Source organism: Plasmodium fragile (assembly GCF_000956335.1).
Source record: "Plasmodium fragile strain nilgiri unplaced genomic scaffold supercont1.72, whole genome shotgun sequence".
NCBI classification, from domain to species: Eukaryota; Apicomplexa; class Aconoidasida; order Haemosporida; family Plasmodiidae; genus Plasmodium; species Plasmodium fragile.
Window position 1 is genome coordinate 4,754 of NW_012192652.1, and position 16,638 is coordinate 21,391.

Sequence of the window (16,638 nt, forward strand, 5' to 3'; positions counted from 1 at the left end):
GCAAGCTGAACGAGGTGGAGCCGCGGGCGTAAGTGGCACTGGCGGCCTCGAACTGGGCATAGAACTGCCCGAAGGAAAAAGCAATGTAGGAGGATCATATGGACCAGGTACCCCACAGGATCCACATACGCCACAGAACACACCCACGTCCCCTAGCCCTGATGTCCCTGACCTAACCGGCGATATCCTTACCGCCACTACTCCCGTACTCTTCTTCCTGTCCGCCGTCACCGTCGCCCTTCTTGGTTATTCCCTTTGGAAGGTAAGTATATACGGAATACCGCATATGCGTATCCGCAATATGTACCATAGACAAATGTGTTCCTAACGGGGTCTGTTGTACGATCATTCTAACACAAATGCACTATTCTACATCGTCCTTCTTCTTTTTTTTTGCTTAGTACTTTGCGTACCTCGGACAAACACGACGACGAACGTATCGAACCGTTCGTGACGTGCCGTCACCGCCACTCGACGAAGAAATATTGCAACATCTACAACGACGCGTGCCACCACCCGATTACGGGTACAAAATGATTAAGGATACGCACCCTGCGTCAACATCCGGTACAGGACGCCCACCACGCGTGCATAAACGCACCATCATCGAGCTAGATCTAGAAGTGCTCCACGAATGTGAAGCAACCGAGTGGGAAAGCGTCAAAGACCACTATTTGCAGATACTTGTGGAGGAGTTTGCGCGCGACTTGCAGCAGGACGCAAAGGGGTATAGTAGTTTCCCGGATGCTCCTACCACAAACCAGGATTTATTAGGAAACAATGTTTCCTCCACCGTGGATCCACCCACTGACACCGCTGTAACGGATCCATGTCCACCACATGACCCCGATCCATGGAGTTGTATGGAAGCCATAGAGTTAGCAACGGACCCTTCTGCTTCTGACGCCGATGACCCCGATCCATGGCGTTGTATGGAAACCATACAGTTACCAACGCACCCTTGTCCACCACATGACCCCGATCCATGGAGTTGTATGGACACCATACAGTTAGCCAAGGCCCTTGGTCCACCTCATGACTGCGATCCATGGAGTTGTATGGACACCATACAGTTAGATGCACAAAAGCGTCGTGCTCATTCCAACCACAGGGAGGCGACGTCGGCGTGCACCCAATGGATTAACTGGATTGACCGCCACAAACATATTCTGCGGGCGTGCACGACGCAACCGTGGCTTTTGCAACTAAAGTCGGCATGGAAACAATACCTGCGTGAGCACATGGCGGCAAACGAGGACAACGTGCATCGTGAACTCAGTGAACAAAGAAGTATTGGATGTGTGGAAATGAAGAAAGATGCCTGGAAAAAGTGGGTCGTGAAGCAACATCACGACATGGCAAAGTATATCGAAAACGATTGGTTCAGGCATTTGTTAGAAAATATCGACCAGGAGACAGTACCGGACAAAGGCGCAGTACCTCCAGTAGACAAAGTAATGGGAACAGAAGACACACTAAGAGTGAGAGATTTGCCGCAGCCGCAACCACTGCATGAGGATTCCTACAAGCAGACACAACTAATAGCCAAATTGTGGATGCTAATCCTCGCATTCGTCATAGAACAGTGCGAGCTAGAAAGCCGCCTGCAGGAGAAGGAGTTATATGTAGATGAACTATTGGATCACCTGTGACATTAGGTTGACGGGGCATATGCATGCGACATAACGCATGCTGCCCGTAGACCACTTTTACTTCATTATGTGATATACATCATATATTTCTTGTTTGTACTATTCCATACGTTCTTTTTTTTTCTCTGCTCTCTTCTGCTCTCTTCTGCTCTCTTCTGCTTACTTGTGCTTTGTTTTGTTCTTTTTCTGTGTAGTCCACTTCTTTTAACATGACCATGGGCACACGGTGGTACACGTCAAATGCATAAAAAATGTAGCTTTACATGAATAATATGACGGGGTAGTATTCTGCTTTATGTGAAGTTAATTATTAACAGATGCGCACGTGCATTCTACGGGTATAGTGCAGAACAAATATAGAATGCGAATAAGCATTCGAGTATACGGAGCGCTTGTCTCTCCGAGCACACGCGGCCGCGTAAACCGCATCGTAGCCGAGTGTAAGAAGGTACACATTGTCTCTCCGAGCAACCGCGTCGACCAAAGCGGCCGGTCCGAGTAAGCAGGATTCGACGAAGTAGCCGAGTGTAAGAAAGGAGGGAGACATTGTCTCTCCGAGCAAACGTGGCCGGGTACGCACGATTAGACGCCGTAGCCGCGGGAGGGACGGCGACCACGCCGGCAGCAACGACGCCAGAAGTCTTGATGTTTTTGTTATTACTGCGGTTTGTAGGTGTACGCACACAGAGACAGTGTGTGTGCAGGCGTTTCGAGAAGACCGGTGTAGACTGGCGTATTCATGAAGGTGAGTAGTGTTTTTCCTATTTTTCATTTGTTTTTCTTTTTTTATTTTTTTTATTTTTATTCGTTTCTCTTTGCTTTTTATTCTTCTTACATATGTCTTATTTTCCGTCTATTTTGTTCCTCTAGAATGTTAGATATTACCTAATGTAGAATGGGAATTTATATAGGCAACATTTTGTTAAAGATTAATATGTATTAAGGGCAACAACAGCAGGGTCTTCCTTTTCCTTGTGTATTATAACCATATATTATACAACTGTTCTAGTAGCTCCTACCTGATGTTACGCACATAGAACACATTATTCAGTGCGACAGACAGGCACAAGTAGCACGTGGCCACGGAAGGCACCATCGGAATAGGAAGTTCAGGATTTCTGAAGTATTGAGTGGACGCATGAAAACCTTAATAACTTGTTATGGGATTTTTCTGGCGCTGACACATGCAAGATGAGTTCACACAGTCCGAACTATACGACTGTGGAGGCATTTATTGCACATGTATTGGCCACATGGGCCAGGCAGAAAGGGAGGTTCACGACGGAGAAGTTTAACGTAAGTGTGAAGGAGTAGGAGTAGAGGGAGCGCAGGAGTTGCATCACGCACATTCTTCTGTCAACGGGGACACATGGGGTAGATGGCGCACCCGAAGTTTACCGTTTATATATACTCGTTGAGGTTGTTCCATATATTCACTGTAGGCGGGGCTATGGGAAATTATTAAGGGACTATTGGAGGAATTTGTACAGCATATGGAAGATAAGGCAGCTAGGGGTCTAATAGACGTACTGGGTGCGAACTGTGATAATGTCTTTTGGGATCATAGGGACGACAGTAAGGCTTACTTAAAAGATTTTACGGAGCAAGACAGAGTAACGTGCAGGATCATGTCCGCTGCATTAACGTTCATGAGTACAGTACGCGACGCAGGGCAACTTGGACAAACGAGGAATGAAACTGATAAGGACATGAGACAAATTTTAGGGTGCACGGTGATGCATGTATTTGCGAGTATCTTAAGATCTACCACGTGTGCGGCTACGTCGAACGGCATAAATTATGCGTGGAGGACAATGAAGAGGGTAGATGCCGGGTTCCGGGACACAGCAGGTGCGGGCGCACTTGCAAGCGCAAGATGCGAGAAAGGCGGTTGGAAGGGATTAACAATAGGTAGCGGACAAATTAGAACAGCAGTGGATGCGTGGTTATCGCACAATACGGACTTATGGACCAAACTGAGGCAACTGCATGGCAATGAGAACTGTAGACGCAACAAGTCAAACAACGATGAATTAGCAACAGGAGCGAAAGTGGGTCAAGGGGCAGGTGTCACCGGCAGTGCTGGCATTGCGAAAGAAATAGTGACAGTGGTGAAGGACGTATTCGACAAGATGAAGGACGACGTAATAGAAAAATCCAAGTCATCGCCAGCACTACCAGGAGCAGGTAAGGGCAGAAAGCATGCGATTCGTAAGAATACAAATGCGCGGCCGCACGCGGACCGTGCGGTACCGATACGGCTAAATATGGAAGGCCACAACATGCACGCGGCGACAACACAACAACACGCACACACGGCGGCGACGACGGCAACGCAACGGCCACAACAACACGCAAGCGGTAACAGCACAGCAAACTACTTCGCTCCTGCTTTGCTGCCCCACTTCGCTGAGGACTTCGCTTGTGCGATGAGCGGCGACGACGAGTATGTAGCGGTGACGACGCACCGCAGACGAGATGACGGCGACAACAAATAAAAGTTGTACTGCTACCATCTAGCCCAAGTTCACCGAGTACGCAGTCCATCGAGTCGACCCGACCGTACCACACCCCGCCGACCATTTCCTTCCTTTCGTTTTCTTTTCTTTCTTCTTCTTCTAACACCGTCCCGCCCCTACCGTGCCGCTACCACACCGTCCCGCCCCCCTTCTTTCTGTACCACTTGTGTCCCTTTTTTTTTTTATCATCTTTCTCATCCATCTTTCGTACATCCCTCATTACAGGCGCAGCGAAACCGGCGGCCACCAACCCAGCGACGACGAAGCCGCCGACAAAAGGAGACAACCCGCAGGACAAAAAGAAGGAGGACATACCTGCGCCACCAGCACCCGGGGGAGTAGCAAGAGCAGATGGCTCAGCAGCAGAGGACGTCGCCAAGTCACCACCAGCCACAGGAGGAACACCAGCAGGTCAAGGACCAGGACCTGGACAACAACCCCCACCTCCTCCACCACCACAGCAAGGGACGGATGCAGACAAAGCAGGTAAGTGTCAAAGTAAACCTACAGTTTCCGTGACCAAGAATGCAGGCCGCGGCCTGCCTGCTTCTTCGTCAGAGACGCTTGTCTCCTTTGGAACGAGTTCCGGCACAGAGGATGAATGTGGGAAGAAACCCGAAGACCCACAAGAAGGTAGTGTCCTGCGTGAATATCGACATAAAAAAAAAAGAAACCACAATTTTCCGGAGATAACAGGGCGAGACAACGCAGAGAGCGAGCAACCAAACGTCGAATGAGAATGAGGCGGGCCAGAGAGACCGCCGCGGCTGACCGCGCCAGCCGCTGGATGTAGACGTAGAGACATAGACGTCGACAGAGACACACACACTGTGTGTGTGTGTTGTGTGTGGCAGAGAGAGAGTCTTTTCCCGGGTGCACCGTAACCACCCTGCCCCGGCAGTCCTCCTGCCCCGGCAGTCCTCCTGCCCCGGCAGTCCTCCTGCCCCATCCCTGCCTCGTCACCCGAGCGGCGGTCACCCGTGAAACGACCGCACGCACCAACCGTGTGGCCTACCGTGTGGTCAACGGACCGTGCTCGATCCACGTGTAGCCGACGGTGTGCACAACCATCCAGCGACGGACCGTGGTCAACGCAGCATGATCAACCACCGTGAACCATGGGCCCAACCAACTCGTAAAATTTCAGTTTCATGCATATTCTTTTCGTCCTTCTTTCCGCTTGAACTTATAGGTGAACATGTTAAAAGAAGTAAGGACGCATCGGAGCCAGCGCGAGCAGGGTCCACAATAGCAGAAACAACGGACAAAGACGGAGGTGCGCACGCGTCCACTCCAATCCACACACAGCCGACACCAACACCATCAACAGGAACAGAGACAGCAGGAACAGGAGCAACTACGGGAACATCTGGTGATGGTGCCAAGGGAGACCCTGGTACTGCGCAGACTGTTCCGGTGGCGCCAGATACTACGGCACCTAAACCGCACGATGACGATCGCGCCACAAAGGGCACAGATATTGTTTCCGCAGCGAATGGTGATAATAATACGGATCCTTTCGGTAGTGCCGATTACTGCATGGTCGATGGGAAAAAGAAAGACGACGACAGTGAACAGTGTCATGCAATAATCGGTGGGGGCCGACGTGCAGCCAGCACTAGAACTGGTGCTGCAGGTGCTCCTACAGGACCAAGTGGGCAAGCTGAACGAGGTGGAGCCGCGGGCGTAAGTGGCACTGGCGGCCTCGAACTGGGCATAGAACTGCCCGAAGGAAAAAGCAATGTAGGAGGATCATATGGACCAGGTACCCCACAGGATCCACATACGCCACAGAACACACCCACGTCCCCTAGCCCTGATGTCCCTGACCTAACCGGCGATATCCTTACCGCCACTACTCCCGTACTCTTCTTCCTGTCCGCCGTCACCGTCGCCCTTCTTGGTTATTCCCTTTGGAAGGTAAGTATATACGGCAATCACGGAATGCCGCATGTGCAGGATGTTTATACGTCAGAAACTCCCTACGGGCTGCAATATATGATCGTTCTAACACACATGTACTCCTACACCCTCGTTCATTCCTTTTATCCTACCGTCCTCACCCTCCTCTTTACCCCCCTTTTTCTGCTTAGTACTTTGCGTACCTCGGACAAACACGACGACGAACGTATCGAACCGTTCGTGACGTGCCGTCACCGCCACTCGACGAAGAAATTCTAGAGCATCTACAACGCGGCGAACTGCCGCCACCCGATTACGGGTACAAAATGATTAAGGATACGCACCCTGCGTCAACATCCGGTACAGGACGCCCACCACGCGTGCATAAACGCACGATTATCGAGCTAGATCTAGAAGTGCTCCACGAATGTGAAGCAACCGAGTGGGAAAGCGTCAAAGACGACTATTTGCAGATTGTCGTGGAGGAGTGTGCGCAGGAGTTGATGCGGGACGTGGACACGAATAACAGTATCTTGCATGTTCCTAACTCGCACGCCTCTGTAACAACCCACGATTCGACAACCGACCATTCGACAACCCTGGATTCATGTCGACCTAACGAAGAGGACCCCGATCCATGCAAGTGTACGGAAACCATACTGTTAGCAACGGAACCTTGTCGACCTACGGAAGAGGACCCCGATCCATGCAGTTGTATGGAAACCATACATACAGACACAGAACAGAGTCCCTCTACTGGTTGCGGGCATGCGACGTCGGAGTGCACCCAATGGATTAACTGGATTGACCGCCACAAACATATTCTGCGGGAGTGCACGACGCAGCCGTGGTTTTTGCAATTAAAAGCGGATTGGAAACAATACCTGCGTGATCACATGGCGGCAAACGAGGACAACGGAGTATCCGCGCACAGTGAGTTCGGTGAAGCGGCAACCCTGGACAGGAAGAAATTGGATGCATGGAAAGAATGGGTTTCCCAACAACATCGGCAAATGAGTATGTATGGCCAGGAGGAGTGGTTCAAGCATTTGTTGAATAGTGTAGAGGCGGAGACAGTGCCGGGCAAACGCGCAGTACCTGGAGTTGCAACAGACGTAGAAGTGCAACAAGTAATGGTCGCAGAAGATATACTCAGAGTGAAAGTTGTACCATGGTCGCAACTGCATCCGCAACTGTACCTCAACAAGCCGCTATGCGCTAAAACATGGATACTGCTCCTGGCATTAGTCATAGAACAGTGCGAGGTCGACAGAAGTGTGCAGGAGAAGGAGTTATATGTAGATGACCTATTGGAAAAGCTCTGACATTCGCATGACGGGGCATATGCATGCGGCATAACGCATGCTAACCGTAGACCACTTTTACTTCATTACGTGATATACATAATATATTTCTTGTTTGCACTATTCCATACGTTCTTTTTTTTTTTCTGCTCTGTTCTGCTTAATTCTGTTGCTTTCTTTTTACATGTGCCTTGTTCTGTTCTTTTTCTGTGTAGTCCACTTCTTTTAACATGACCATAGGAACAGGTGGGCACCGGTCACATACATATAGAATGTGGATTTAAATGAATAATATGAAGGCGTAGTATTCTACTTTATGTGAAGTTAATTATTAACAGATGCGCTCGTGCATGCTACGGGTATAGTGCAGAACTAATATAGAATGCGCATACGCATTCGAGTATAAGGACAGCTTGTCTCTCCGAGCAAACGCGTCGACCAAAGCGGCCGGGTAAACGCGATTGTCCGAGTGACGCCGTTGGACGAAGTCGCCGAGTAAGCATTGTGCCGCGTGTAAGAAAGGAGGGAGACATTGTCTCTCCGAGCAAACTCGTCGAGCAACGCGGCCGAGTGTAACACGGATTAGACGCAGTAGCCGAGTGTAAGAAAGGAGGGAGAGATTGTCTCTCCGAGCAAACGCGTCGACCAACGCGGTCGGGTCAAGCAGGATTCGACGAAGTAGCCAAGTGTAAGAACGCAGGGAGCCATTGTCTCTCCGAGCAAACGCGTCGACCAACGCGGCCAACTGTAACCAGGGTTCGACGAAGGATTGTCCGAGTGTAAGAAGGTACACATTGTCTCTCCGAGCAAACGCGGCCGCGTAAACCGCATTGTAGCCGAGTGTAAGAAGGCGCGCGATTGTCTGTCCGAGCAAACGAGGCTGCCACCATACGCAAACTCACCACTAGACCAAGAAACAAACAGTACAGACAAGCCGATGGCGGATGATGTAAGTTGAATTATAACACACGAAACGTATTGGGAAACAGCAGGATGAGTGACGGCATAGATAAATTTTGTTTACACCGGAGTGAGCACAGTGTGGCCACGCAGGAGGTCCCGGTATGGTGTACATAGACATATGGCATAATGGTTGTATTTCTTTTTTTGTTTTCCTTTTATTCGTCATGTAGGATAAATTATGGGACAGTGCTGAAGGTAAAAATTTTATTTCAAAGCTAAGGGTAACGTGGGTCCAACAGTATGGAGCGGGAGGCTCCCAGACAGACACACAAATTAATGTAAGTGCACAAAAATATGGTGGAGGCATATAGGGGTAAAACGAATGCAACGTGGTGTGGGGTACCATGTATATAGAACAATGCATATGTGGTATAATGTTCCATGCACGAGCAACAAGGGAGACGGTATAAGCTATATATATATAAATGTATGTTCATCCCGTTCATTTTGCACAAAACAGAAAGCGATGTGGGATAAAATGGACAAATTGAAAAATGAGATTGCGAAGAATATGAAAGGGGACAAGGATGAGGACGACGGCATACCAGAAATAATGTGTGGTCAGGTGGAGGGGCACAATGGCGTAAATTTCGCTGAGAAGCAGAAAAAAATGTGCGCATTACTACTAAGGTTAATGTTCTACATAGAAGGTTTAAACGGTGATGGTTCAATAGTCCATGAAGGAGGGGGTAACACAAGTATGAACCAGTTAGAAGAAGGAATGAAATGTATAATAGGAAGTGTATATATACAGAAAATAATGCAGCTGGCATGCTGGGAGCAGCGTATTCGCGACCATGCACTGAACGCCGTGGACGGACATGTAAATGAAATGCTAACAGGAAGACCAAGCAGAAGCAGGCAGTGTGTGCATTGGGAATTTGGGAATACATGCGTAGGGGGTTTTATTCCTGAATCGAAAATTACGCAATGGATGGTGGACGATAGTAGTGTTACGCAACGCGCGCAGGGTGCCGGAAACGGTTCGCGGTGTCAAGCGACCGAGTGGACAAAGAGGACAACGGAAATGAGGGAAAAGGCGCAGACAGGGATCAGTGGTACTGCATGTGCAGGAAGTCACGGCAACGTACAGTTGCAAGGTAACAGCCTGTTGAGTACAATGAATAATAATCAGGACGCACGCCGCACGGCAGCATACTCATGAGAATGTTGGAGGAAAGACAAATTGGAATGGAACAGTGGGCCCAGGGGCAACAGCCGCTGGATGGAGCGGCGGCGGTGAAGAACGGCCACATAAGTGTACTTCTACCATCCCGATTGTGCATCGACCCGAGCGCATGCATCACCCCCCTCTACCAGTTCTCCTTTATCATCTTTTCATCCTTCTTCCTCTTCTTGCTTCCAGCGAAATCAGGACCTGGGGAACAAGGAACACCACCACCCGCCGCGGCCAAACCAGTAGCGGCGAAACCGGTGCCAACGAAGGAGGCGACAACGACGGTAGCAACGACGACCTCATCTGGTGGTGGTGGTGGTGGTACGGGCCGTGCTGCCGCTGCCGGACCGAAGGAAGGAGTGCAGACTGCCCCAGCAGGGGAATGTCAAGGGGACAGATTATTGGAGTGGAAGCATAAGACAGTGTACGTGGTGAAAAGTTATAGTGTAAGTTAGAGTAAACGCCGCGACATACACGATATACACAACAGGGACCAAGTGACAGGACGCATGCATACATCAGGCAGATACGTATATGCAAGTGCAGGTGCAGGTGCAGGTGCATTAGAGAGGACGAGTGCGACTGAAGTACTAACACGCATATTTCTTTATGTTTATATGAAAAATATAGGCAGAACAATGGAAAAAGGTGAAGACGGTGCTGGATGCGTTTAAGAACTACATGCAGCAAGGAAAACAGCATATGGATGCATACGGTGCCAACTGTTATAATGTAGGCTGGGATGATTTCAAGGAAGATGGGCATTATTTCAAGGGCCAAACAGTAGCGGACGTAGTACGGTGCAGACTTATGAGTGTTGCACTCGGATGGGCAAATGGCTGGAACAACAGTAAACAGGACAAACATAAACAGGAGAAGAACCAGACAGAGAAGGGAATGGAAGAGAGGCTACGGTGTGAAGTAGTGAATGTATTTGGACATCTACTGCGAGCAAATTATTGTCCCGACCAGAAACACTGGAGACGAGGTACAGAGTATGCTTTTCAGACATTCACGCAGATGAAGACCCCGCCACAAGGTGGAGCTCCAGGCATTGAGGGTCCTGTTGTCGACGGACTGTGTACCATGTGTGGGTATGGACATAAAATGCAGCACGTAGACGCCGCAGATTTGGACATAGTAAACTGGTTAATGCAGGACGGGAACATATTGGCAGGAATGGATAAAATAGAAGACGGGGCTGACTGTAATACGAAGTGGGCGCAATATACAGCAACCAAGAGGAAGGCTAATGACAACAGTAAAGTGGACGAAACGCAAATCCCTGAAATAAAAGAAACCGAGAAGAAGATAGTGCAGGAAGCAACAAGGGTAATTGAGAAGGCCAAGGAAGTAGTGGATTCGAAAATTAGGGAATTGGAAGGTAAGAACACGGTTCGTAGGAACACGCGTACGTATATGAATACGCCCGCATACGAACACACAGACGCACACAATTACGGCAAGCACGACTGCTGATGGATGCCACCATCACCACAACACCACGCGCTCGCGGCGGAACAGCACCACACTTCGTTGACGTTGAGCAGCGACGAGTGTGTAGACGACTGTGGAGTGTAGACCAGTGTGGACGAGCGTACCGCGTAGCGATGACGAGTATGGAGTGTACGGAATGTATGGATATAAGGGAATTATATGTGCATAGTTTGTTATAAAATCTTTAGAGAAAGTCTAAGGGCACAAGGCACAAGAGCGGGGCTATAGCAATGGAGATAGTGGCACACATGATAAGAACAGCTTATTCTTATCTATTCAGGGCTTTGCATAATGCGTTACTGTCCTTTTATTGCTGTCGTCTAATCGTTTCTCGTTTTGTCAAAGGGTTCATGAACCTATACATCCTTATGTAACGCTACTTCCCCCTTTTTCTTTTCTTTCCCCTGCTCTCCTTTAGGGGAAGTAAGTGCTTTGCGAAAACTGCATCACCCTACAACTTCCTTATTATTAAGGACGTGTAGAATACTCCATAAGAAACTTCATACGTTAGATTTAAACTTTATGCTTCGCCATACAGTATATGCAACGAGAAACATCTTTCTACCTATTTGTGTAATATAATGATTGCGCAGACTATCATTTAGGATAATTTAGTCACCTAATATTAAAATATTAAATATTTGTACACAAGAAGTGTATGCATGCAATATTAGCTTAATGTATATGTACCCATATATTTATAATGGTTTTCATTATAAAGAAAAAAAGCCCTAAATTCTAAAGCGCATTTAAACAATTGTGAACACAAGAACAAGAACAAACATGATAGAACTAATATTTATGCATGGCTTAAAATACCCCTTGTGCTTTTAGGCATAAATGCATTAGATATTTTTCATTTTTCAATACAAAAGAACATATTTAAAATGTACGTTTTGTTGTTTTTACTAATACACTAGGGTACATCTATTTCTTTTTTTTTAATTTAACACACGGCATACATAAATTCCCGTATTCACATATTATATTCCGGTTCCACTAATATACAAGAAAAAGAAAAAATAAAATTTAAATAAAAAATTACTTGTGCTTTATACAAAATTATTTGCTCTCTTTTCATAAATGAAATCCTCAGTTTCCTTATTACATATGTTTTAACAAGCATAAGAACACATTAAATGTTATAAGAACACATGACCCTTCGTAAAGTAAGAAATGAAGGACACCAATTGATAAGAAATTATCAAAACAAAAAAAAAAGAACACTTCCACCATGAATAAAATTCAAACTCCAACTTGTTCCGCACGCATTTTCGATACATTAAAAAAGCCCATTTACAACAATAAACGGTAACAGCCGAGACATGTAATCTAAAATTCCACTTGTGCGCTATGTTTGCAATCTTCCACGAAATATTCCACAGGAATATTCTTAATGTAACAAGTATATAATTTCATATAGCATGTACGCTTATTCTATGCTTATCTGCTTTATACAACCTGAATGTTCTCACTTCACAGGGTGTACATTTCATTCTGAACATTTTTTATTACAATGTTTTAAAATAAACATCGCGTTGTTCTTGTATTAGAGAACAATATATATAGTGCACCTTTTCTGGGGCCATTTATTCCATGAACCTTGAGCAATGGAATCCTAAACCCCTAAAACCCTAACCCCACACCCTGCAAAAGTTGCACTTAATCTCTTAATTGATTTTTAATTTTTTTTTTATTTTTCTTAATTTTACCCTTAACTCCCTGGTTCCTTTCACGTTTAACACTAAACTAATTGAAAAATTGGGAGCAAAGCCATTAGTTCCCATTTGCATAATACCAAATTCCCATTTAAACAACTATAAACATTAATAAAACGAGGAATAATACGAATTGGTATACTATATTATTAATCACTTCTACTTAAACCTTGTGACTCTGCATCTGTCTTTTCTTCAATTTTTTAGTAAACTTCTCCAAAAAGTATGTTTCAAGGAAATTCCGCATACTTTATATTTTTATATTTTTAGAAAAGCAGAATCAGCTCTTTTCTATGCTTTAGAACGCAGCAATCTCCGTGGAGTATTACACTATTATGTAGAAATGCAAAACCAACAGTAGAACTACTCAAAACATGATGCTAAAAAAAAAAAAGGAATGCACATATATAAATTATGCCTCAGTATATTTAATTCCTTACCTTTTGTAGACACTGTAATTTCTATATAAGAAAAACATATATATATATTCTCGTTCACATATCACAAATAGTATTATACTTAGAAAACAGAAGGAACTGTAGGACCTCGTATATTTCTTAAGTATAACGATCCATAGCAACATGCCACACCTACACAAAAAACAAACATCGTCCAGCGCCCTTTCACAAGGAACACTGCAATCCCCAAATAGCAAAAGCGTCTGCGCATCCAGGAAACGAAGTGAAACACATGACAAAAAGGCACACATGTCCTTCTTCTCCAAAAAATTTGCTCTCCTTTTTGTTGTTTGTGCGTATATCTTTTTAAAGGTGAGTCCACCAAAAAAAAAGACAAATGTATGTTCGTACAGATGTGCGCAACTACTGGAATGTTTCGCGCTCGGCTATATAAATGCCACATGTATCGTATATATACTACTGCATGTATATTTGCTGCTTCCCCTTTCTACGTTCCTTCGTGTTATGTCGTATGTGCCCATTCTGTTATTAACTCATGCACACACACACGCACACCCTTTATCTCGTGCCTTTCGTTCGCAGCACCAGGATGACATTGCAACAAACAACACTGCTGCTTCCACATTACAAATAAAGAACAATGTTGCTAGAAATTTAGCTATGACAATTGAAGAAGCAACTCCATCAACACATAAGTCTCAACTAGAACATATCGCGCGCGTCGACAGTGAACATACCGGGGACCACGTTCCTGCAGGACTAACGCAAGGCGTAGGGCATCTAGAACAGGAGGACGCATCCTACGGTAGCTACCTGCAGGACCGTTACGATGTAACAAAGCATGGTGATGACTCTAGCTCACGATCTAGAAAGAGTAGTCTCCGCGACAGTTCAAAGAAGAAATCGAAAAGTACGATGGATCGTGGTAACGTGGACAAATCCAACGCATCTTTAAACTTGAATAATTTTGCGGATAATAACGGGGAAAGAACATTTGATGCATCAACGAATTTTGGGAGCACAGAGAGTCTATTGGAAGAACGAGCCGATGATGATGATTTTGGTCATGACAGAAAGTTTGGCGCATCCGCGCATTTTGGCAGCATGGATAGTATATTCGAGAAAGGAGCCGATGACGATCATGTTAGCGATGACACGAAGATTGGTGAATCCACGCATTTTGGCAGCACGGACAGTATATTCCCAGAAGGAGCCGATGCAGACGATTCTAACAGAATCCAGGAAATTACAGAATCCGTGACCTTTGACAGCACGCACAGTCTGTTCGACAAACGGGATTATAATGATGTCGAAGAAAAAAAAGAATGGTTGCATCATCAGAATATCATAATACGGCTACCACACTTTCTACTACAGACGGATTGCATGTACACGTCGACGTTAGGAGTTATGCACACGGTGCACGACAGAAGCATACACTCTATTGCAGTCACCGTGGCGATTCCCTGAGACATGTCGCATTGGATGACACGTCTGGAACAGCGGATTCTGCGCTTGTTTTACACAGGACGTTACCATACTTACACCATAATGCACAAGGTATGAACACGTGCACAACACCTCGGGGATTTTTCCATACGTTTGCACATGATATACGGACAGAGCATAGCTGGATCTCTTTCGTTGTGGGCATTTGTGTTTTTGTTATAGTACTATCGCGGTTCTTCCTTCCATTCACGGGTCCACTGGCGTTTATCATGTACTTCACTACGGGCACATTGAGCGCAGGCATTATGACGCTGATCGTACTGTTCCAATTTTACAACCACAGACACATATTAAGGGTGCTCAATACAACCTTACAGCACAGCAGTCCCTCAGGCCGCAACAATAGGTGCACATGACCTGAAGAATCATAAGGCCTGTACTTATTCCACTTTTTATAGATAATTTTAATGTTATTGTATTATTTTATACATTCATTTGATTCACCCTCTTACAGTATTCTGGAGGCACTGTACGGACCGGGTTATTTCTACTGTAGTATGTACCTTATACTTCCGCTTTAAATTATAATATTGTTTGTTTGTTCTCTTTTCCGGCCATACGTGGTTTTTACATATATTATATAGTTTTTTTATGTAATGCGTTCTTCCTTTGTATTACAGAGGACAACATTGTTTAACAGGGACTACATCTCCTACCGTGATCCGTATACCAATATATATATGTGTGCACATACACACATATTTGTATATTTATAGGTCATAGTTCTTTACCTAGTGTATGCAACATATATTACGTAATTATTACCGTGGATACATTGTGCATCTCGTATCTTCATCATATGACAGAATCTTGTTTTCCTGTTCTACAAGGAACTTGCCGCAGGATTCATATTTCTCTTGGACACTACAATTATTTACACCATAACACGGCCATTCACTGATGTAACATCAGCATCCGCTACGGGAACACGGGTCACATCAATACCTTCGCTAACGCATACAGCACAGCAACTTCTGTAAACCCTACGCTCCTTGTATATTCTTCACGTAAGCGCATGAAGCACATATGTACATTGTTATATAATTATACATGTGTGCAGATGACTGTCTTACTGTTTGCACGTAATTATATATATTTCTTTATATATGCATACTCGTCCCATATAATTGGTAGTGCCCCTTCAGCCTATACGAGTAAATATAACATTTGTGCACTGACACGTTAATAACATGCACCCGGGAATTCCATACCCAGGCGCACTAACCCTGGAACATTAAATCATAATACACAGAACCTTCTACCTTGAACATTGCACCTTCCACCTTAACACCCCCAAAAGTTGATACAATCCCTGAACCCCTTGTAAACCTTGAACCCATACATCCCACTATGCACGTCCTTTTACACATTTAATTGCTATAGGCAGGAAAGGTTCGTACACAAGGGCAGCTCCTTTATCAAATAGGCATTTAAATGACATTCATCCCCTCGTCGCCCGAAGCATTAATACACCATGTGACAAAAAAACAAAAGGAAAGGGGTATAGGACAATATGCATAATGGAGAACTGCTGCTATATTATATTATTGTTTTTTTTTTTGCCATGCTCACAAACAACAGGAACGAATTGTGCTATCAATAACGCCACTTGAAAAACTATGCTTGAATAATTTTAACACAGAAATAAAGGAAGCAAGAAAAAAAAAGTAATATTTTATTACGTCCCAATAAATATTTCTGTACACAATACGACAAAATGCAATAACCGGTTCCTTGTATTATATGTTGTTCATGGGTATTACTAATTCGTACATGTGCATCTAGTTTGCTTTCGCGGGTGAGAGGGGGAAACTGTTCCGCCTCTTTAAATTCATATTTTTGCCAAAATGCTCAAATTTTAAATTCTATTTATTAATTAAATAAAATTCATGTTCATAACAGGTACCCAGTTACACTTTTATTAATTATATAAAAATTTATATAATGAGAAAAAAAAAAAAAAAAAAAAAAAAAAAAA

The 16,638-nt window shown here is 45.2% G+C and overlaps 3 protein-coding genes across 3 annotated transcripts in view; all 3 read left to right on the forward strand.

The window, feature by feature from the left end:
- AK88_04685 (uncharacterized protein) overlaps positions 1 to 1,652 on the forward strand; it is a gene marked incomplete at both ends in the record, with an annotated part of 2,809 nt that extends 1,157 nt beyond the window's left edge. Inside the window, 2 exons of the mRNA XM_012482293.1 lie at positions 6 to 262; positions 402 to 1,652. Of these exons, the coding sequence (XP_012337716.1) occupies positions 6 to 262; positions 402 to 1,652 (1,508 nt within the window). The remainder of the gene's footprint in view (positions 1 to 5; positions 263 to 401) is intronic.
- Positions 1,653 to 2,843: 1,191 nt separating this feature from the next.
- AK88_04686 (uncharacterized protein) lies at positions 2,844 to 7,398 on the forward strand (the record flags this gene model as incomplete). Its single annotated transcript, XM_012482294.1, has 6 exons — positions 2,844 to 2,948; positions 3,095 to 3,839; positions 4,397 to 4,657; positions 4,730 to 4,804; positions 5,364 to 6,091; positions 6,265 to 7,398. The coding sequence occupies 6 exons, from the start codon at positions 2,844 to 2,846 to the stop codon at positions 7,396 to 7,398; spliced, it is 3,048 nt and encodes a 1,015-aa protein (XP_012337717.1).
- A 972-nt stretch (positions 7,399 to 8,370) lies between these two features.
- Positions 8,371 to 14,621, forward strand: AK88_04687 (uncharacterized protein; the record flags this gene model as incomplete). Its single annotated transcript, XM_012482295.1, has 6 exons — positions 8,371 to 8,439; positions 8,511 to 8,618; positions 8,801 to 9,323; positions 9,707 to 9,963; positions 10,148 to 10,912; positions 13,734 to 14,621. 6 exons carry the CDS (start codon positions 8,371 to 8,373, stop codon positions 14,619 to 14,621), a joined length of 2,610 nt encoding a protein of 869 aa, XP_012337718.1.
- Between the last annotated feature and the right edge of the window lie 2,017 nt (positions 14,622 to 16,638).